The following is a 22,267-nucleotide window of genomic DNA, read 5'->3' on the forward strand; positions in this document are numbered from 1 at the left end:
GATAACATGGAGAGTAATTTAATTTTTTATAAGTATATGTAACCTTTTTTCCAATATGAGATTTATAGTCTCAACGTACCCTTATATGTGGCAAATTCTCTGTTTTTAGAATGGCTCTAATGACTATATTTTGTAAGAATAGCTTACATACATCATTATCAACTAGCATATAGAGTCATAATTAATCCAAGTCCATACTAACAAAAAAAATAATAGACACATACCTAAGGGCGAAGAAGACATAATGCTCAGAAATCAAGAAAGTCTTCTACTCCCACAAAATTGTATGCTTATGCTTTAAATAGGACTTAACAATTTTTTTTTAACAAACGATATTATCTACATTAAAAGGGGAGGGGGTGGGCTTAGCCTTACAGTGGACTAACAATAATGTGGTTCAAATTCGTTTTTGACGAAAATCGAACCTAAGACCTCTCGCTCACAATGGACTTAACACATTTTTAAGCCAGTATTTGGAGAGCAGGGACCAACCTTTTTATAGTCACATAAACCTATTGATATCCACGTTGTATGCTTATGCTTTTAATAGGACTTAACACATTTTTAAGCTAGTATTTGGAGAGCAGGATCAACCTTTTTATAGTCACATAAGCCTATTGTTATCCACCTATAAGGAATACAATAAGCCTCTCAATAACTCATAATAACTACAAAAAGTCCTTTACATTATTTTTTTTGAATGTTTCATATAACCTACCTTTACAAAACTCTATTAACTTAATCAATACAATTCTATTAAATAATGATTATGTCTACTCAAATTCTTACACATTTATGTTAAGTCTGGTTGCTCGGGCCGTTGTACCTTTTAAAATTTAACATGTAGACAACACAAATTGAATGACGTATATCACGTATAGCCGTTGAGCTTCATATATAAGGCAATATGTTCTGATAGTATAAAAAAAATTGAAATTCAATCTTAAAATCAATTGAAAATGTAGAAAAGAACTCAATTACTTATACACAAATGCAATAAAATGAATGAATCACTTTTCTCATATTGATATTGATGCTCTTGACAAAGAAAAATATATACTGGCTAAAGACAGAGCACTACCGTTGGTTCCCGCGCACCCTCAACGTGCTCTGTCATTCTTTTTTTACTTCTCTCTCGGTCTTCAACATCCTCGATAATCGATATCACTCCCGAAACACCAATTTTTCTCAATACTTTGTCACGTCCTCTATTACATTTTTAGTTTTATAAAGTTTTGTTGAGGTCTTCTCTGACAACACCACCCATTTCTGTCCTTCAATGCCCCGCAAAAAAAGTAAAGTATCGGATCCCTTTCCACTTAATTCATCTAGATCGAAATTCGAACAGTTGAAATTTAATTCAACGGTTACAGTTATTATCATTTTTAAAGGATCCCTATTTGTAATCGTTGGATCAAATTTCAACAACCCGGATCATGAACTAGGTGGATTAGGTGGAACGGGATCCGGAAATGATTCATTTCCCGCAAAAAAAATCTAAGTTTTAAGGGAGTTTTAACGAAACACTCCCGGTACTGTTTGTTTTTAACAAAAATGACATTTTTACCTTAAAAAGTAACTTCTGGTACTATTTACTTACAACACATGTTGATCATTTTAATTAAAACTAAATGTTTTCAAACATTTTTCATTAGTTTCTTAAGTTTTAACCTTTCAAACAAAAAAAAAATGCCATCGATTCATTAGTATTTATATAGAAGTTTTTGTAATAAATTTTAGTAATTTGTAAGTTGAGAGAGAACATCAACAGTTAACCGCTCTTATTCGGAGGATTTAAATGGACTGCGTAAACTGTTGTAGTGACTGCACAAACAATAATTTGTGTTATCGTCCAACAACATTAGAGCAAGACGTCATGTAACAGTGCCCAGTGCAGACTCGAAAAACATCGACTTTATATAATACTTGATTGAATGAATCTTTTATTATTTTTCCATTTTTCCATCAAATTGATTGAATGAATCTTAAGCTTTTAGCTGAACAAGTCACATTCTTGGGTTTCTCTCTCGAGCTTTCTATATCAATCTTTAGAGTTAAAAGAGGTCGCACTTTCGTACAAGCCACGGTCATCCCCACTGTCATTATCTGTCACTTTGTGTTCTCTCTTTCTCTCTCTCGGCCTCCTACTTGCTGCTGTAAATGCAGCTGGGTTTTAGTTTTACTGTATTATCTGATGGGGAGGAAGGGCGGCACTTCCTGGTTGACTGCTGTCAAAAGGGCTTTCAGATCTCCCACTAAAGACGACGAAGATCAGAAGGTCCATTCTTCTTCGTCTTTAAAACCCAAAATCTTTTCACTTTCTTTGTTTTTTGTATCTCTGTTTTTGTTACTGGGCAGCAAATCCAGAAAATGTATATTTACCTTTGGTTTTCTGGGGTTTCTGTAGAAAAGAGAGAAACGAAGGTGGATTTTCAGAAAACCCACAAGTTTAAACCAACAAGAAACAGTGACCCAAGAAGCAGCCGCGGAGCAAAGGCATGTTTCAGCAGCTGCAGATCAAAAGGACGTGCTTTCTGTGGCGGTGGCCACGGCGGAGGCAGCGATGGCCACCGCCCACGCAGCCGCGGAAGTGGTTCGGCTGACTAGGCCATCCAATCACGCCAGAGAAAATTACTACGCCATTGTTATCCAGACAGCTTTCAGAGGATACTTGGTAGGTTTACAGCATTTAATATGACCAGATCTAAACTTCTGTTTGGTTGCGGTGAAAGTTAAACAAGAAAATGGGAAATTGGGTTTGAATGTTGTGTGATTTTGTTTGTGGTTTAGGCAAGGAGGGCGCTTCGTGCGCTTAAAGGGCTTGTGAAGTTGCAGGCACTGGTGAGAGGCCATAATGTCAGGAAACAAGCAAAGATGACGCTCAAGTGCATGCAGGCTCTGGTTCGAGTACAGTCTCGGGTGCTCGATCAGCGAACCAGGCTTTCTCATGAAGGCAGCAGAAAGTCTGCGTTTAGTGACACCACCAGTAGGGTTTGGGAATCGCAGTATTTTCAAGAAATTTCGGATAGGAAGTCCCTGGTGAGTTAGATACATTCCCAAATAGCAACAAAGTTTACTTTTGAAATGTTAATCTTCGATGCTCAAGTGGTTTTCTTGCTTTTGACATTGAAAATTGCAAACAGGAAAGAAAGGAATTGGCCGTCTGATAACTGTTTGGTTTTAGTTTTAAGTTTCGTGTTATTGTGTTAGATATGCTTTTAGAAACTGCAGAGGAATTTGTGCGCAATGTTACTTAAAAATACCTTCTTTGTTATGATTAGTGTTAGTGGAAGTAATTTTTTTTACAATGTTAGTGGAAGTAGCTTTCTTGCTCTCTCTTGCTTTCACTTACAACAAAGAAAGAAAGAAAGAACACAGTAGTTCCAAGATAATTGAATTTGTGTATTGTTGTGTGTAGCAGTCTAGAGAGGGAAGTAGCATAGCAGATGATTGGGACGAACGTCCTCACACCATCGAGGAAGTAAAAGCCATGTTGCAGCACAGGAAAGAAGCTGCCATGAAGCGAGAGAAATCGTTGTCCCAAGCCTTTTCTCAACAGGTCTGTTATCCGCTTGAATCCGCTATAACTCTGTTTTTTTCCTTTTCTCAATGGTTTCATTTCATTCATGAGCTAATCGGTCTCAATTTTCTGTGTGATCGAAGATATGGAGGAACGGCAAGACCCCATCTATGGGAAATGAGGATGAGCTTGAAGAGAGACCGAAATGGCTGGATAGATGGATGGCCCCAAAGCCGTGGGAGAGCAGAGGAAGAGCTTCAACTGACCAGAGAGACCACATTAAAACAGTCGAAATCGACACTTCTCAGCCTTATTCAAGTTTAGCACCAAACTACAGAAGATCAAGCGCAAGCCAATACCACCAAAACCAACAACAAAGACCCAGTTCACCAAAGCAAAGACCCGGCTCACCTAAACAAAGACCCAGCTCGCCACTCCATAGAGATAGAGCCTACCAAAGCCAACCCTTTCATCATCACTCCCCTATCACACCCTCCCCATCGAAAACCCGGCCTGTCCAAGTCCGGTCTGCCAGCCCTCGTTGCATTAGAGAAGATAGAAGTTCCAATGCATCTCAAACTCCAAGCCTTAGGTCCAACTATTTCTACACTGGTGCTGTGCACCAACAACATAGCAGCAGGGCTGGTAGCACAAGCAATAGTAGCATTGCCAATTCTGGTGTTGCATTGCCTAATTACATGGCTGCAACTGAGTCTGCCAAGGCTCGGATACGCTCTCAGAGTGCACCCCGGCAAAGGCCATCTACACCAGACCGGGAACGAGCAGCCGGATCAGCAAAGAAAAGGCTCTCGTTTCCAGCTCCTGATCCTTATGGTGTGGCAATTGGATATGGAGGTTATGGACACAGCTTGAGGAGTCCAAGCTTTAAGAGTGTGAGTGCATCGCATTTCGGCATGGAGCAACAGTCTAACTATTCTTCTTGTTGCACTGAGAGTCATGGTGGTGAGGTTTCCCCTTGTTCAACTAGTGACCTTAGGAGGTGGTTTAGGTGATTAAAATTGATTGTGAGCTATAACTTGTCACAATCTTTTAGTTTGATTTGAATTGTGATTAAGAGGTAGTTTTGACCACTAAATAATGTTCTAGTGGCAATTGGGATGTAATTTTAGAGAGCAGTGAGTATTTGGGTAGGTAGCAGAATGAATCTGATTGAAGTTTCCCCCCCTTTTTATGATTGGCTTGAAGTTAAAGGAGCAAGTGTGCTTTTTTTTTATTTTATATTTTATGATGAACATTTTATTTTATGTCTTTCTTGTTGATAATCCATGAAAGAGACACAAGATACAACCAGTGCATCTATGTGCAATGTGCCATTATTGACAAACTTTGTGACTTAGTTGATTACAATCTTCCCTCTCTTGTTTTCCTACAATTTCTCTGTCACATTCCGGCCCGGGGCGGATCATTTCCCGGGCCCGCTCCACCACCGTAGCACGATATTGTCCGCTTTAGGCTTACCATTCCCTCACGGTTTTGTTTTTGGGAACTCACGAGCAACTTCCCAGTGGGTCACCCATCATGGGATTGCTCTAGCCCCCTTCTCGCTTAACTTCGGAGTTCCTACGGAACCCGAAGCCAGTGAGCTCCCAAAAGGCCTCGTGCTAGGTAGGGATGGGAATATACATTTAAGGATCACTACCCTGGGCGATGTGGGATGTCACAATCCACCCCCCTTAGGGGCCCGACGTCCTCGTCGGCACATTTCCGGCCAGGGATTGGCTCTGATACCATATTGTCACATTCCGGCCCGGGGCGGATCATTTCCCGGGCCCGCTCCACCACCGTAGCACGATATTGTCCGCTTTAGGCTTACCATTCCCTCACGGTTTTGTTTTTGGGAACTCACGAGCAACTTCCCAGTGGGTCACCCATCATGGGATTGCTCTAGCCCCCTTCTCGCTTAACTTCGGAGTTCCTACGGAACCCGAAGCCAGTGAGCTCCCAAAAGGCCTCGTGCTAGGTAGGGATGGGAATATACATTTAAGGATCACTACCCTGGACGATGTGGGATGTCACATTCTCACTCTCTTAGCTCCTAATTTAAACCAGAATTCCGCAGGTTCTCTCTTTGAGAAGTTATTGTTCTTTCCACTTATGTATTAATACACGTTTATTTATTCATTTTGTACTCTAGATGATTCGGATTCAAAGTCTAAATTAATTGTTCATTTACATTGTAACACGTGAATTGGGATACCAATGTTCCAATCCTACATCACAATTCTTCATGTTCTTCACTATAATTCTTTCATGTTTCCAGCCTTTTACTTAATTAGTTGCACATTTCCAAATTAATTATGCCGCGTTTAAAATTTAAAGACAATGTGAGGCTTATAATTTAAGTAGTTAAGAACGATAATTTTTGCATATGAGGCCCTTCCCTGTTTCTTGTATATAAAGTTTGGATTTGGATCTCATCTGAATCCAAATTGTGGGGATCTTAGTGATCCTCACATATCAATCATTCATCGTATATCGTGCAGTCAAAAATCATTTGAATTTTATTATTTAAAATTAAATATAAATAGTAACTAACAAAAATCAATTACACGATATACAATAAACAATTAAAATATAAAGATTCTTATAATTCTCATAAACAGTTAAAATGTTAAGATTCTTATAATTCTCATCCACAAAATTTAAGGACAATGGATCATTAACTATTTGCACTTTAATATCTTTTACGCCTCCTTTTTTATCCATTAAAGGTGCAGCCTTTTTATGATTATTATCTGTCTGATCGAGTATTTTCTTCAAACTTCAGAAAAAATCATGGACCAAATTCATAGGGAAACAGTGGCACTGAAAACTCCATGTGCATCTTAGTACAGCGACCATGTCCTGGGTCTGAAAAGTGGCCCTCTTGCTTTTTCCTACTTTATGATTATGTCTGCAAATGTAGGTAGCATCATCAAAGTGATAAGTAGAATGACTACTTACTGAACACCCTTTGGAAATTGATGAAACTGTCTTTCCCACTTCAATTTTTTTTTTCAAGGAAAGAAGATAATATGTGCAATGGTGGAGATGCCTAATATATCTCAAACTGTTTTGTTTATACAATTATATATGTGCAATACGGGATACGAGGGTTTTTGTGTGGAATATTTCTCTTAGTGCCGCACATAGTGGGAAAAATTTCATCGGTGCCTAATGTGGTCACCTAGTCATCGTATAGATTGCTTGGAAACCCAACTGAAATTTGGAATATTTACTCAGCATATCATGTGCCCACTAAAGTTTAGTAAATTTGAGAAATATGGGCAAAATGGGTTTCCTATTCTGTCTGACTTAATTTAAGGAAGTATAGATACATAAGGATTCCTAATGGGCTTATGATGGGCGTATCCTATTAAGGCTATGTACTTTATATCAGTAAGAGCAATTTCTCCGTTGCTAAGGCCCCCTAGGGCTATTCACTATTTAATCCATCCAATGAACAGTAACTGCTTTTTGCATCTCCACCCCTACACTGAATAGTCCTGACAATAGATAATAAAATAATAGTATTTTTTTTATTTTTCAAATAATACAAAATAATTATTTTAAGAAAAGTAAAACAGAAACACCACCCAGTGGTGACTCAACAGAATTGAACAAAATAGAATCGAATAGTTCCCAGTTCCGTCTCTCTCTGTTTCTATCACTCTTTGCAAATTGCAATGTCCGGAAACCACCATGTCCTCCGCTTGGTGCTCTCATGCCGCAAAATCACAGCACAGGTGACGAGCCCCAGCAGCTCCTCAATCATAGTCATGGCCTCCTCCTCCGAGCAAGAGTTCGTTGCCCGCTACTGATCCAATCTCAACCGCTTCCCTCACTCCCAAACCTTCTGGGATGCCAAGGTCACCTATCGCGTCAGTGAGAAACTCGCCCTCCGTCTCCAGGATATCGACGTCACCGGCATCGAGATCGACCTCTGCGAAAAGCTGTTCAGGCCCGTCCACCACCGCATCAGGGTGTTGCCGCTCTTCGACTTTGTCTAGGCCTGTCCACCATGTGGCTGACGTCGCCCAGACGTCAACCTTGTGTCACGTGGCCTTCGAGCTCTCGGGCCCGCTACTTGTGCCGGGCCTCTCCCTCGGGCTCGCTTGGGGTCAATCGTCAGCACACGCTAGACCTCATTGCTGGGACTATCTGGCCCTGTTTGAGAGCCAGTCCATCGAGCTATTACCCACGGTGGAACTGCTCTAAGAGTCTGTGTTGGTGTTTCACATAATACATCACATTTGGTATTGTAACTTCTTGTGGAAACCAATAGAAGAACTCTTACTAGCATGCATGGAGAAACAACAAAAGGAAAATGTCTTTGAAACTTTGTGATTGAGGTTAGTACTCTAGTGTGTTTTAAATATATGAACACCTTAATTAATATTTTTTAATTAAGCTACTTAACGAACTTGCTGTAATAATTTGCATCAAACTCGCCATTTACAAGAGTCGAATTTTAGACCTTCCAGTCCTAACCTTCCACTTAACAGTTGAAAAAATATATATCTAAACCGTAGCACTAATTGATAATTGTTCATTTATAAAAAAATAATTATCTTGTTATTAGTTATTTTTTAGATTGCAGTGCAAATTAATTAGCAGAGGACAGTTCAAAGCTAACTGAACAACCTTTTAACCTTTTATGCGGAATCCTGTATTTTTTAAGGAAAACTAATGAAAAAGATTTGAAAACTTTGAGTTTTAACGATAAGGACAAAATAAAGGGTAAAGTGAATAGTACCAGGATTGACTTTTTAGTGTAAAAATATAGTTTTTTGTTAAAATGAACAGTACCGGAAGTTTTTCGTTAAAATCCCCTATTTTTTATTGCAAAACTCTTTATTTTCATATGCGAAACTATTGCATTTTTTTTACATTTTCTCTGTTGCGAGAAGTGGTTTCTTCCTGGTCCATCTCTAAAGCTCTTATCATGAAGAAAATCCTCTATCGCACCTTTCTCTCCGCAACATTGGGGATCAAAGCCAATCGAAAGATATGAAGAAGTTGAGGTTCCATCATAAAATCAATTGGCAATATGGAGAGTTATAAGTTCATGCAAGGTCCCTCATCCTCCCATCAATGTGGGACCTATTCTCAACACGTCCCCTCACGTGTGGCGAATTTTCAAGCCTAACACGTGAACAACACAACGGGGTGACGACGTGGAGCGCATGTGGCCGTTTGGCTTCACACGTGGGACAACCTGTTCTAATACCATGAAGAAGTTGAGGTTTCACTACAAAACCATTTGCCAATATGGAGAGTAGCCCAACCTTTAATAAGCTCATGCAATGTCCGTTTTTCCATCAATATAAGGCTCATTCGCAACAAGATGGCGACGTTGCCATTCCGCAGAACACCCCAATGCCCTCTTCCCCCGAGTTTCACCACCCAAACCAGCACTTAGAACGGCCAACCCCAAACAACCCATACCCAACACCAATCATTTGGATATTTAGAATGGAAGTGGAGTCCAGATTGTTTGTTGTTGTGGACTGTTGTTCTTTGCAAATCTTTGTTTTCAATGTTGGTGTTTACTACAAGAGTATTTCTTAGTAAGACATTCATTCGAATTCTATAGCTTTTACTACGCGAGATTTTTGTCCTTCATAATTTATCTAGCTGCGCAGGATTTTGCGCAATGTAGTACTTCCATAGAAGCTTTTTGGATCTCTCAACCTTTTTTTTATAATTTTAATCTTGCAGGTTATGTTAGAATGACTCGTGAAAGTTCACCTTAGTTAGGACATGGTGAAAGTTCACCTTAGTTAGGACATAGTGAAGGTTCATCTAAGGGAGACTTAAAACTAAACTCTTGCGTCCTTGAAGCCAAGAGCAAAACCTTATGCTTGCGTGTTTGAGTCTTTTTGGCCTTGGGAAGAGCGGACTGCCGTAGTTAAACCACTAACTGATTTTTTTTTTTAAATAAAGAAAAAAAATATTGAATTTTAACATGATAAAGTGTAATATTAATTTTATAAATAAATTATCTTGAAATTGGGTATACCTTGATCATCAACATTTTGAATTTTATTACATTTTTATTTATGCTTTAAGGTTTCAGGTTTGTTATTTTGATATTTTATAATGTTTGTTTGTCAGTGATTGTTTTTGGGTTTTTGAAGAAGAACTAAGGGTTCAATGTAGTTTGGGATTAGGGTTTTAAAATGTTGTTTTGGGTTGTTGTAATAATAAGGATATTATTAAACAAACGAGAATGCCAAAACAGCTTCAAAATCCCAGGATGCTACATCGTAACTAACTTGTTATTCATACTAAACTGTAAGCTATATTTATAGAGAGCAAAACCTAAAAATCCTAATTCGGATGGGTTAGGCCCATATACTTAAACTAACAAGCAAACCCAAGTAATCATAAAATACTAATATTTTCCAACAAGTCCTTATTTAAGGACTGGCCCACCACTTTTGAGTACTCATGTAAGGACTTAAAGGGAATCTTTGTATCCCTGAAGGAATATTGCCTCCAATGGTAGAATCCCTAAATTTGAAGTTTTTATGATTTCATGTGATAATTTAATTAGATGCACATTTTTTGTTTATGTTAACTTCTTTTAATTAATTAAAAGCATTAATACCCGAGGTGACTATATTGTTAACAATGGCTATCTGGTGGCTAGGGAGTTGGTGCAATCTAACTTGGTCGGTGCTTCTATGTCGGCGGGGAGTAATTTTTTTCACCTCTCTGGAAGTCAATATGGAGGCCTAAGAGTCCCCCTAAGGTGAAAATTTTTACGCGAAAAGTTAGTCAGGACATTCTTCCGACCAGATGTAAATTTGCAAGGAAGGGGGTGCATCTCAATATGGAGTGGGGTGTGTATGAGGAACCTCGAAATGGAGGCGCATGTGTTCCGTGAGCGTAAGTTTGCAAAGGATGTGTGGTTGGGGTCTCCAGTGAGGTCTAGTTTCATGTCTGTACTGAGAGTGTCGATGCACGAGTGGCTACTTTCAGTGGTTGAGAATCAAAATTTAAGTTTGAACTTGTTTTAGGGTTTGTGGCAGACTTATAACTTTCTAGTGTGGAATGGCATTGGGGACAGACAACCTATGGAGGTAGTGCAAAAGGTGGTCTATTGGTACCAGGCGTTTTTGGCAGCCCATGAAGTGCCGAGTGTGCCAAAGCCGCTCCCTTAACTCAAATGGATGACCCCCTTTGATGGGTGGGTCAAAATCAATGTTGATTGGGCCACACAGCTGGAGCAGTTTGCAAGGTTGTGGGAACTGTGTTAAGGGATTGAACGAGGAAGTTCTTAGTAGCAAGAGTATGGAGGAAGGTGGGAATTGGGTATGTTTTCCACATAGAGCTTGAGGCAGTTTTGGAAGGCCTCTAGTTGGCGAGAATGTTGCAGGTTAGGTAGGTTATTGTGGAGAGTGATTCCTCTCTAGCTATTGCTGCTATCAATAACTATTCTTGAGATTTGTCAGAGTTTGGTTTACTAGCAGAGGATGCTAGGCAAGCGGTGGAGTTTCTTTCCTCGATCTAGTTTGTGTACATGCCAAGATCATGTAATGGGGTTGCCCATAAATTATCTAAGTTTGTTGTTTCTATTGGCAATGAAATTGTATGGTTTGAGGACCCTCATGATCTCATTCAGGACCTCCTCAGCCAGGATTTGATGTAGTTCTTTTTTAATTCAATAAAATATCAAGCTTTCGTAAATTTATAAATAAAAAAATAAAAAATAAAAAGCATTAAAATCATAAGCGTCAAAAGCACTAAAATCTTCAATCAAGATTTATGGGTCTTGTTTTCCACTCAAGATGCACATTTTTTTGTTTATATTAACCAATTTTTAATTAATTAAAAGCATTAAATTAAAAACATTAAAAGCTTCAATCAAAATTGTGAGCTCTGTTTTCCACTCAAGGTTGTCCCTATATGTGAGGACATACATTATGTATTAGGGACTCACTTTCTGCTCCTTTAGAGATTAATTTGTCCCTATATTTGTTTTATACCTATTTTATAAGATGGTTGTCCTTATTTAAGAACTCTACTGGAGATGCTCTACTTGTTCAATGATTCGGTTTCAGATGGAATCTTCGCATATTTCTCTTAATAAGTAAGTGGTTCGGATGAAAATGATACTGAAACCGCTTCCAAAGACTCAGCGATAGGGTAAGGGGGCATCCTCGCAGGGGCCCCTCTTCTGGGACATGACTTAAGGTTCCGATCTCGAGTTTGGATGAAGCCCAAAACCCGCCGGAGATAAACCCTGTGTCATAAGCAATTAACCATATAAAATATTTTTAAGTCTAAACTACAAATATAAATAATTAAAAAATGAGTCTCAAACAAATAATCACACTAAAATTTATTATTAGATGTGACTAATAATATTAATAAAAATTGCAACGCATATCATGAATCGATAAAACTAAAACTATAATGCACTATTAGGTAGTGGAGCAAGGAATGAGTTTTTGTCTAAGTGTTTGAAATACCAAATTTCCCAATAATTCTGCATGGAGCAAGGACTGAAATTTTCTCTCATGTCCATGCATGGCATCCCCAAATGGGATTATTGCACATTGATTAGTGCTTTCTTTCTTGAGTTCATCGTATCATCATTTGAGAAGGTGACGACTTCATCACGGCAGCATGAAAAATGGGGGTAGTTGCCTTAAGTAGCTTTCATCTATGACTTGATAAAAGTCGGCATCATCACATCACTATATTAGATATGGTGAGTACGGTGTACCTCATCACATAATTTTATCTTCTCGTATATATTAAACCCATTCTGGAACCCTAATTTAATAATAAAACAAGGGATCTCTTAACACACACACACACACACACACACACACACACATATATATAGTTATAATTGATGCAAAAGTGTGATGACCAGAACCACTTAAGCCACCACAAATTCCACAAAGAAGAAATACCACTACACTGTTGCCACACTACAGAAACAACTAGTCTTGTGGAGCACTAGTGCAGTATTGGTTTTGAAATACTTCTGATAGGGTTTCTACCTGTTTAGTATTATTTGTTCGCATGCACTCCACTCATCATATAAATTATAATGCAGTAGTATCCAAGTTGAACAACAACTGTCTTCGCTTCCCTTTCCCCACTCTTTATCTGTCTATGTACTTCAACAGTTCATTCATTTGGAAGGTACCATGCACTAATTGCAAAGCAACAAACACTCCGTGGATTTCAAGCTAAAGAAAATAATTCAGATGTTTCAAATAAGGACCACACCTGTCTGCATGTGACGATGCCAAACCGACAATATCAAGTATGGAAAAAAGGAGTATGATCTTTGCCTTATAGTTATAATATCTGGTTGATCAACTCCGAAGTACCAACTAGAATTGAAATAAAAATAAATAAATAAAGCGATATCACCTATACATACATACATACATATATATATATATTAGTCAAAATGGTCTCTGAGATTTGCATAACTCCTCACTTTGGTCTCTAATATTAGAAATTGATAGAATTGGTCCTGAGTTTGTTTACAATCAATCATTTTGGTCATTCCGTGAAAAATCTCCATAAAATAAGAATAAAATGACAAAAATATCATCAATTTTGGTCAAATTATTTTGGCCTGTCCAATTCAAAAAAGTTTCTCTCTTTGTTTATTAAATTGAGAGTAATTTTGTCATTTTGATCCTTATTTAACATAATTTTTCACCCAATGACCAAAATAATTGATGGTGGATAATCTCAATGACCACTTTTATTGATTTCAAATCTCAGGGATCAAAGTGAGGAGTTATGCAAATATTAAGACCATTTTAGTTAAAAAGCCATATATATATATATATATATATATATATTTATATTTTATGTTATAAGTATGATAAACCGATAATATTAACTTTAAGTTTATCCTTCATGTACTGTCTACAAAGCATTCCAAACTTTAAAAGTTTTTAGATTTCGTGCTAAGTATATATAAACAAGTTTATAAGTCATATATATATATATATATATATATACTCTTCAAGACCAAGAAATTTGAAGAACCACATCAATCATGTCTTTGTTATACACAAACTCAGTTAAGTTGGGGATCCTTCTCCGATCAATTTGTCTATTCATATTGTCATTCTCGGTGTGTATTTCAACCCCTCCAGAGGCCCACATAAAGTGTTCATCATCAACCAACACAAACTGCACCATCACAAACTCCTACGGCATCTTCCCCGATCGATCGGTTTGTCGAGCAGGCAGCGTAGCATATCCTTCGGATGAGGAAGAACTAATTTCAGTAGTGGCCAATGCAGCAAAGAAGAAAACCAAAATGAAGGTGGCAACTCGTTACTCTCATAGCATTCCAAAGCTGGTTTGTCCAAGTGGGGAAGATGGGTTGATCATAAGCACCAAGTACCTCAATCGTGTGGTGGAGATTGATGCTGAAGCAAAGACCATGACATTGGAGAGTGGTGTGACTCTTAGGCAGCTTATCAGTGAGGCTGCCAAGGCAGGGCTGGCCTTGCCTTATACACCATATTGGTGGGGTTTAACCGTTGGAGGTTTATTAGGGACTGGGGCACATGGTAGTACATTGTGGGGCAAGGGAAGCTCGATTCATGATTATGTGGTGGGACTTACAATTGTGAGTCCAGGAGGGCCTGGGGATGGTTATGTCAAGGTCCGAAGGCTCAATAATGGTGATAAAGATCTTAATGCAGCTAAGGTTTCACTTGGAGTCCTAGGAGTAATTTCCCAGGTATTTTTTATTACTGTTTTTGGCATTCCTAAATTACTTCATAGACTATTCATGTGCACAGAAGGCATATATATTTAGAACAAAAATGCTACTCTTACCACATTTTCTATATTATATTTGTATCATATCTCTAATAGAGATAAGACTCACATGTGTTAGTGGGTCATACCTCTATTACCGAGATGATACAAATTAAATATCTATTACAGAAGTGATGCAAATTAGGTATAAACAAAGTAATAAATGTAGCATTGCTCTGTTCAAAATAACCAATTCATATTTATAAAGATGCACCAGAGTCCATCTACTGGACAACCATGGAAGCTGAACTTCATATTTAATACGCATGGTTTGAGGGGCACACCCTAGGCCGTAGGGCTTTGGCTGGTACACGTTCGGAAATTAACTAAATTAGCTTATCTAATACTTAATGAAAATAGTGAGGATATCATATTTTTTTGTATCGAATTTATATACATGCAACGTCAATTAATGAATTTATTTCATTAGATATTGGTTATATGTATCACTTGTCACATAAAAATGTACTTTAATGTAGTATAAATTAATAACCAATAAAAGGAGTTTTAAATTGTACCAAATGACGCATCTCGACAAAGAGAAGGTATCAAATGATAACCTTAAAGAACAAGAAAATTAGAATATACCAGAAGTAAGATAAAATGTTAAAGTTTATTGATTGAAAAGTAAGAAAATTCTTAGGAGACTATTTTTTCATCACATTAGTACCATTTTATATGACAAATGACGTGCACATGTTATGTCAATTATTAAGTTTATCTCATTTTTTTTAATGAAATTAAGTTTATGTCATTGAAAATTGATTATATATCATAATTTTGCTATATCATGTGGTACAACATGTGTGGTCTCCTTAACATATTTCTTGACATTATGAAAAATGACCAGCTCTAACACTTTAAAGGTGATTTATATAGTTCTAACTTTCTAGGACTAGGAGTAAAACAGTAAAAGAATTCAACAAATAACTAAATACCAAAAAAGGTCCTAAAGTTAGAATGCTAAAAAACATTATAAACTACAGAAATCGGCCCAAAAAACCCATTAGTCACGCCAAAGAAATGGTTGAATTCTTGACGTTGTTTTCTTTATCGGTTCAATCGGATACTAGAGCTAAAATCTGCATAGATTTCTTTTGTTACCGAATTTGAACTTTTTAACTTGATCTTTGATTCATTCTGTCATTTAATCTACGTCACATTTTTGGAACAAAAACTTGTACCATGAAAAATGCTTATTTTACTGCCCTATGATAATGGGATCAGTTATTTACTGGGATTAGTCCTATGTGAGATACAGTGGGGAAAATGTATGATTAATATTAGGATAGGTCACATATATATATATATATATATATATATATATATATATATATAAAGAAACGTTTTAATTAATAATTTACTTCCAGTAAAATTACTTGCAAACACCAGCCATGACAGTAGCGATGATGACATGACCACCGAAAAAAAAAAAAAGAAAAAAAAAAAGAAAAAGGCCAGTTTATATTTTGGTCGACAGATTTAGTCGATCGTTACTTAAGTTTCTAATAATTTAAGTTGCTATCATAACCTTGTAATGTTTCATTTACTTTCCAGCCAAATACAAAAATAAAGCAAATTAGGGAAAAGGACAATTGGTGGAAATCATTGATAGTGTGTTACCCTGTCATCACTCACTCCATCAAAATACTAGATGGAGGTCATTTTTTGTCTTTAATTGCAAACTAAATCAAACTTCAACGCATCTTTATAAACTATAAAGATTGGATGGAAATCAAACTGAACTAAAGGCACACAAATCTAGATATATCTATTCTATATATTAACAAAATAAGAACTTCAACCAACATTTTCATAAAATAACAGTTATAACACTTTATACATAATTGAATTTAATTAAACATGAATAAATACGTCAATAAACTAATAAAAGCAAAAAAAGTTAAAAGAAAAATCACGTCTCCCAGACTCCCACTTCAACCCCCACTCCATCCCCTTCTTCCACGCCCCAATTTCTTTAATAACAAATAATATTAAGAGAGATAATTATTTTAATGACAAATAATAAAACAAAAAAATCTCAAGTGGCGAAATTATGCTGGTTGTTAGTAAGGAACCTCTCAATAAAATATATAAGCAGCATGTTTCATGCTGTAGAGACTAAAATATGCTCTCTCTCTCTCTTGGGTAGGTTACTCTAAATTTGCAACCCATGTTTAAGCGATCCATCACTTATCTGAGCGAGGACGATTCAGATTTGGGAGACCAAGTAGTTAAGTTTGGCAAGGAACACGAGTTTGCAGACATCCTATGGTACCCTAGCCAGCACAAGGCAGTCTATCGGATGGATGATCGAGTCTCCACCAATACCTCTGGCAATGGCTTATATGACTTCATTCCTTTTCGAGACACACCTTCCCTTGCTCTTGCAGTTGTCAGAACGACAGGTTTGCATACTATATATGTATATAGTTAACCACTTAATTACTAATTAGTGTTTAGAAAAGCAACATTACATTTCAAGATGTTACCTTTCATATATATATTTATTCCATAGTGTGTTGTTATTAGAACTCCAAAAGATCATTATGCACTCCTCCTAATTACATTTTTTTGTACGTTCTTATAGTCCAAATAATTATTTTAGAGTGTTAATGCAGTTCCCTTTATAAAACTTATGTGACAACAAAACATATCAAAATAATGAATTGGATTAATTGATCCCAAATGTGACAACAAAACATGTCAAATTGTAGATATCAATTCAGAGTGTGGCACCATAGCAAAAAATGTTTCAATTTTATTTATCCATGTGTCTTTATCTTGTTATTATAATAGAGGAGAATCAAGAATCCAAGAGTGATGCTGATGGGAAATGCACGGGTGCGAAGTTGGTTACATCTACACTCATTAAAAGTGCTTATGGTTTAACAAACAATGGTATGCACTCTGCCTGGTATTTCCTGCTTTTCTTGCTTAATCATTCTGCACTCCATTTCTAAAGCAAAAAAAGTACTTCCAAATAATATTAACTTCAAACAGGTCTGATTTTTACTGGCTATCCTGTTATTGGATATCAGCACCGGCTTCAATCATCAGGGACTTGCCTAGATAGTCTTGAGAATTCAAGAATCACAGCGTGCGCATGGGATCCCAATATCAAGGGTGAGTTTTTTCATCAAACAACATTCAGCATCAACTTGTCTCTGGCTAAGAACTTCATCCAAGATGTGCAAAAGCTGGTTGAGATTGAACCAAAAGCGCTTTGTGGAGTAGAAATCTACAATGGAATCCTAATGCGGTATGTTACAACCTCAAGCGCTTACCTTGGCAAGCAAAACGATGCAATCGACTTCGATATCACATATTATCGAAGTAAAGACCCTATGACTCCTAGACTCCATGAAGGAATACTTGAAGAAATAGAGCAACTTGCTCTTGTTAAGTATGGAGCATTGCCTCATTGGGGAAAAAATCGGAACATAGCATTTGATGGAGTGATGAACAAGTACAAGGGTGCTAAAGAGTTCTTGAAGGTAAAAAATGTTTACGATCCAATGGGCCTATTCTCTAGTGAATGGACAGATCAAGTTCTTGGACTTAAGGATGGGGTGACAATAGTAAAGGAAGGGTGTGCACTAGAAGGGTTGTGCATCTGCTCAAAAGACATTCATTGCGCCCCAAGCAAAGGCTATTTCTGTAGGCCTGGCAAAATCTTCAACGATGCAAGGATTTGTACCCCTGTGATTACGAACCATGCTAATTAACTAGTTAATGTCACATTGTCGATAATGTAATTTGATTGAGAGGGTTTTGCTTGCAGTACTAGTTGTCCTTGTTTGTAAAATTGCCTTCCGTTGACTGTTGTAGTAACTGAATAAATTAAACATCCTCTAAGTAAAGGTAGCAAGCTTGGAAGCATAAGCATATATACACCAGTCTTCCCAGATGTTATTTTCTCCTTTCTCTAAACAGTCAAGAAGCGGTACCAGAAAACTGCTCATAAGCTTTGGAACAAGACGTCAATATATAGTCTATTCCAATTGTGCCCAAAATTCCATTCCATGAAGCAAAATGACCATATGATTATAAAGAAAAAACAGTAATAATGAGGATCCATTCTGTTGTGGTATGAATTTAGAGAGAGGGAAGAGAGGGAAATCGGCAGAGCGTTGTGATATTTCTGATGTTTTGTATCTTTATATATACGCTAGTAAGGAAGAGAGAAATTTGTTGTCCAAGTAATACAAACATTAATAGAAAAGATCTTCTAAATCTCATAGGATTCTTATAGATCTCTATTTAGGATTTGCACAATCACACATGTAAGCTATAATTCTAATTTTGTTAATACCACTGGACAATATAGGACAGTGACATGCCCCACAATCAGGTTGGATAAGCCTGAAGGGGTTATCAGCGGGTAATTAGGTATGAAGTTAGCATAGAACCAAACAGCAGCTAATTTCCCCACAAAACATACCTAAACATGAATTAATTGTATTAGTCACATGTGGTAATTTTTGTTAATTAACTCTTATTCGAGAATAATAGTGACATCCAAACACCAATGTTAAACCCGAGAACAAAATAAATTGTTCACAAAGTAAACCAAAATATACAAGGGGGTTCAGCCAATACAGTCTTCCATGTCAAATTTTGCTAGCCAAATGTGTTACGTGGAGCAAAATTAGTCTCATAGATTGATTACGGGAATTGTACTCCTTAACAACATTGTAAAAGCACAGAAAAATGCATAAGCAATGATCTATTTCATCAAAACGGAATTAGATTCTACATGGTTAAGGTTCAAGAATACTATCCCATATTCTTGAAGTTTTAGGTCTTAGGTCTGAGGTGCCAACGATCATGCTTTGGCAAGTCCAGATTCTACCATAGGTTGTAAAACAAATTCAAAATTAGATTGTGAGTAGACAGACAGACCTAGACTTGGGTTCGGTAAGCTCCTGTCGAAGCTGGAGAGGTCTGTTCGATAGGCCTCGGCCGAAGCAGAACATTACCGTTCAGTGCACCTCTCCCAAAGCAAAGCATGCCCTTTGGTGCATCCCTGCCAAAGTAGGACACCACCATTCGGTAAACTCCAACTGAAAAAATCCCGCTAGTTAGTACGCCGCACACCCCGAAAAAGTTAATTAGTATGCCCAAACCGAAAAAATCCCGAACCGAAAATCCCGAAAATTTTGGTACCAATCCCAAACCGATCCCGAACCATTCGGTACGGGAATTGGTCTCATATTTTTCTTTGTTCGGGAATCCCAAACCGATATATACATATATATATATTATTTAATCAACCATTCCTCTGCCCGATAACTTTAATCAACCATTCCTTTGCCCGATAACCTTTCTTCACTGGTTTTTCCTTTTTTTATTCTTTCTTTATCTCATGACTCATTGTTTGTCATTTTTACTAACCTTTCTTCTTTATTTTATTTCTTGATAACTCGCACTCTCATCCCACAGACAGCCACACGCTCTCTCTCTCTCCCTCCACGGAGTCCCTAAAATGCAGAAGCAAGCTCAAGGCCTCCAAATGCTTTCTCAATTTTCAAAAGCAGCCACACCCGCAACCTGCTCTTCCCAAAACACCATACCCATTGCAGCATTCGTCTGAGGAACCCAATCGTTCTTCCAAGACATCAGATCCATCACTCAAGCCTGCAAAGTAGAGTAGCCTTCTAATGGAAATTTCGTTTGGCAAGACATGGAGAAGCTCACACATCGATGATGGTCGATACCTGATTCTGTTCGATGCACTTCGCAAAGCCTTCCAACTCCCGAAGGCAACAAAGACAAGCCCAGGAATGAGAAGGATGAAGATGGGGGTGGGAAGGTCGATGAATCTAAGATAAGGTGTGGCCGTGTGGGCTGGCAAGGAAAGTGGGCGGTCTATGAATCCCGAACCATATTGAATCCTGAAAAGATTTCGGGAATACCTTCATTTCAGTTCGGTTTTGGTTTTCAAAACTCTGTCTCGAAAAAAATCGGTTTGGGATTTGGGATCCCATTTTTGGTTTGGGATCCTATACCGAACCAACCCTACTCTATACTGCTACTTCCGGAGCAATATAAAGTTATGGAAGGGCGAGAAAGATTTTCTCTAGTCAAAATTCAATCAGACATAAACTTAAGAATTGTACCTATTCATAGACATAAAAAGGTTTCAATCATGTCTTGCTTCGGGCAAGAATTCATTTTTGCATGATTGGAAATGATATGAGCGAGTCAAAGAATCATGGAGTCCTCGACAGTGAGGTACTACCATTTGATATGCTTAAGGCATAAGTTTTCGAATGAAGATCATGGCAAATGCTTATTCAGCTCTTCCATACCATAACTGGCTACAATGATTTCGCAACTAGTCGTAGTCAAGCGGGGTGTCACGTCTTGTATCCACATTAAGTAGTTTCTTGATTGAAACTTCCAAATCAGTGAAATCGAACTTGTTACGGTTCGACAATACACTAAAGGACGGAACACAAGAATGTGATTGATGCTTTAGGAAATAAAATTTCCATAAATAGCAAAGTTAGAACAATCAGGTTTTAAGACATGGTTTGGTTTAAACGGATTTAAGCATAGTGAACATCGGGTCTCAACATTAGTGTTGCGCGTTAAGAAACTTCAGGTTTCTATGGCACTTTTCCGAAACTTCGGGTTCGGAAGTATAAACTTCAAGTTCATAATTCCTGCAAATAAACACAATATATACAAGACATAATATAAACCAAAAGAAAACAAATACATTAATAGTGGGTACCTTTGGGACCATCTGTGTAAAAATTTAGGGAAATGCCCTATAAATAGTATAGAGCTTTAGGTCCAAAAATTATTATTTTAATTGGCTTGGCTGCCGGCCTGGGAGAAGAAAATTGGGTTAATAGAACCCAGACCTAAATATGGGCTAAGAAAGAAAAAGTGAAAACCAAATCCTGATTTGTAGGGTTTAGGATTTCATATGGGCTAAGTAAATAGGCCCAAAAAAACACTTCTTTTTTTTTCACACGAATTGGACTGCAGGTCTAACTGGATAAAAATATAACAAAAAAAAAAAAAAAGTAGCCTGAAAGCCCAAAATTTTTTTTTGAGGAATGAGCCCAAGTCCAGAATAGGTTGCTAGGCTAGCTGCTAATGCAGCAGGTCTAAAACCCAAACGGGCCAAGAGGTTCTAGGCCCAAACTGGGGCTGTGAGCCTTTTGATATCCAAGCCCAGGAACGCTGGATTTGAGTTTCGACTGGAAACCTCGACGGTGGCTGCTGCTGGCGACGGCGCAGACACCAGAACAGTGTCGGATATCGATCTCAGGTGAGGAGAGCCAGGGTTCGTTCTGGAACCCTTAGTTTCAAGATTGAGATATATTCTCAATGTCGGAGTCACGAGGAACACGGTTGGGGAAGCTCTAGGAATCGCGATCTGTGTCTAAAAAAAATCCGACGAAATGTTTTGACCGGGAAAATCGATCTTCATCGTCGAGATCGAAGGTGGTGGACAACTTCTGGCATCACCACAATCCTGCAATCGCCGAGATTTGGTGACGGGTGCGGCTGCTGGCGTAGTCCTCGATTTCGTCGAAATGCAAGGGGCTAGGGGAAGAAGACGTTGTAAACAACGTCGTTCTGTGCTGGGGCCAAGAGCTGTGTGGCTTAACTAGGCTTGGCGCAGCCGTGGGCTGCAAGCCATGGTTTAGACACAGGTCTAGTGCGAGCTCGGTGCTCAAGCATTGGGTTCTCATACATTAGGCTCAAATTTGAAACATATATATCCATGTTTTCAGGCCCTACTTGAGTTCTAGGGGTTTCTTCTTTCTTTTTCCTTGCTTATTCACACATATTCAATTCACTTAATAGCAATATTATGAATGTAATGCATAAACAATTTATGTAGAATCTAAAATCCATAAATCGTAAAGTTGGGTCATACATTATGGTGAAGGTTCATGCAATCAA

At 37.8% G+C, this 22,267-nt stretch overlaps 2 protein-coding genes across 3 annotated transcripts; both read left to right on the forward strand.

The window, feature by feature from the left end:
- The first annotated feature begins 1,972 nt into the window (after positions 1-1,972).
- LOC137720978 (protein IQ-DOMAIN 17-like) lies at positions 1,973-4,785 on the forward strand. 2 transcript variants are annotated; one of them, XM_068460105.1, is made up of 5 exons: positions 1,973-2,278; positions 2,408-2,674; positions 2,791-3,039; positions 3,419-3,559; positions 3,664-4,785. In XM_068460105.1, the coding sequence occupies exons 1-5, from the start codon at positions 1,979-1,981 to the stop codon at positions 4,531-4,533; spliced, it is 1,827 nt and encodes a 608-aa protein (XP_068316206.1). In that variant the 5' UTR covers positions 1,973-1,978; the 3' UTR covers positions 4,534-4,785. The 2 variants fall into 2 exon arrangements, with proteins under 2 accessions (XP_068316206.1, XP_068316207.1); XM_068460106.1 differs by having other exon boundaries at positions 3,422-3,559.
- An 8,777-nt stretch (positions 4,786-13,562) lies between these two features.
- Positions 13,563-18,231, forward strand: LOC137719523 (probable L-gulonolactone oxidase 6). The gene is made up of 4 exons (XM_068458567.1): positions 13,563-14,258; positions 16,491-16,746; positions 17,138-17,239; positions 17,342-18,231. Exons 1-4 carry the CDS (start codon positions 13,563-13,565, stop codon positions 18,064-18,066), a joined length of 1,779 nt encoding a protein of 592 aa, XP_068314668.1. The 3' UTR covers positions 18,067-18,231.
- The last annotated feature ends 4,036 nt before the right edge of the window (positions 18,232-22,267 follow it).

The sequence above is a fragment of the Pyrus communis genome, chromosome 16 (genome assembly GCF_963583255.1).
Source record: "Pyrus communis chromosome 16, drPyrComm1.1, whole genome shotgun sequence".
In the NCBI taxonomy this organism is placed as follows: Eukaryota; Viridiplantae; Streptophyta; class Magnoliopsida; order Rosales; family Rosaceae; genus Pyrus; species Pyrus communis.

What these genes read in the sequence shown, in the direction of transcription:
- LOC137720978 (XM_068460105.1), top strand. Translation starts at nt 1,979, where the DNA reads ATGAATCTTAAGCTTTTAGCTGAACAAGTCACATTCTTGGGTTTCTCT. An exon ending in AAGACGACGAAGATCAGAAG is followed by an intron (nt 2,279 to 2,407) that starts GTCCATTCTTCT and finishes GGGTTTCTGTAG; the next exon opens with AAAAGAGAGAAACGAAGGTG. An exon ending in CCCAAGCCTTTTCTCAACAG is followed by an intron (nt 3,560 to 3,663) that starts GTCTGTTATCCG and finishes GTGTGATCGAAG; the next exon opens with ATATGGAGGAACGGCAAGAC.
- LOC137719523 (XM_068458567.1), top strand. Translation starts at nt 13,563, where the DNA reads ATGTCTTTGTTATACACAAACTCAGTTAAGTTGGGGATCCTTCTCCGA. An exon ending in TCCTAGGAGTAATTTCCCAG is followed by an intron (nt 14,259 to 16,490) that starts GTATTTTTTATT and finishes TCTCTTGGGTAG; the next exon opens with GTTACTCTAAATTTGCAACC. An exon ending in TTATGGTTTAACAAACAATG is followed by an intron (nt 17,240 to 17,341) that starts GTATGCACTCTG and finishes AACTTCAAACAG; the next exon opens with GTCTGATTTTTACTGGCTAT.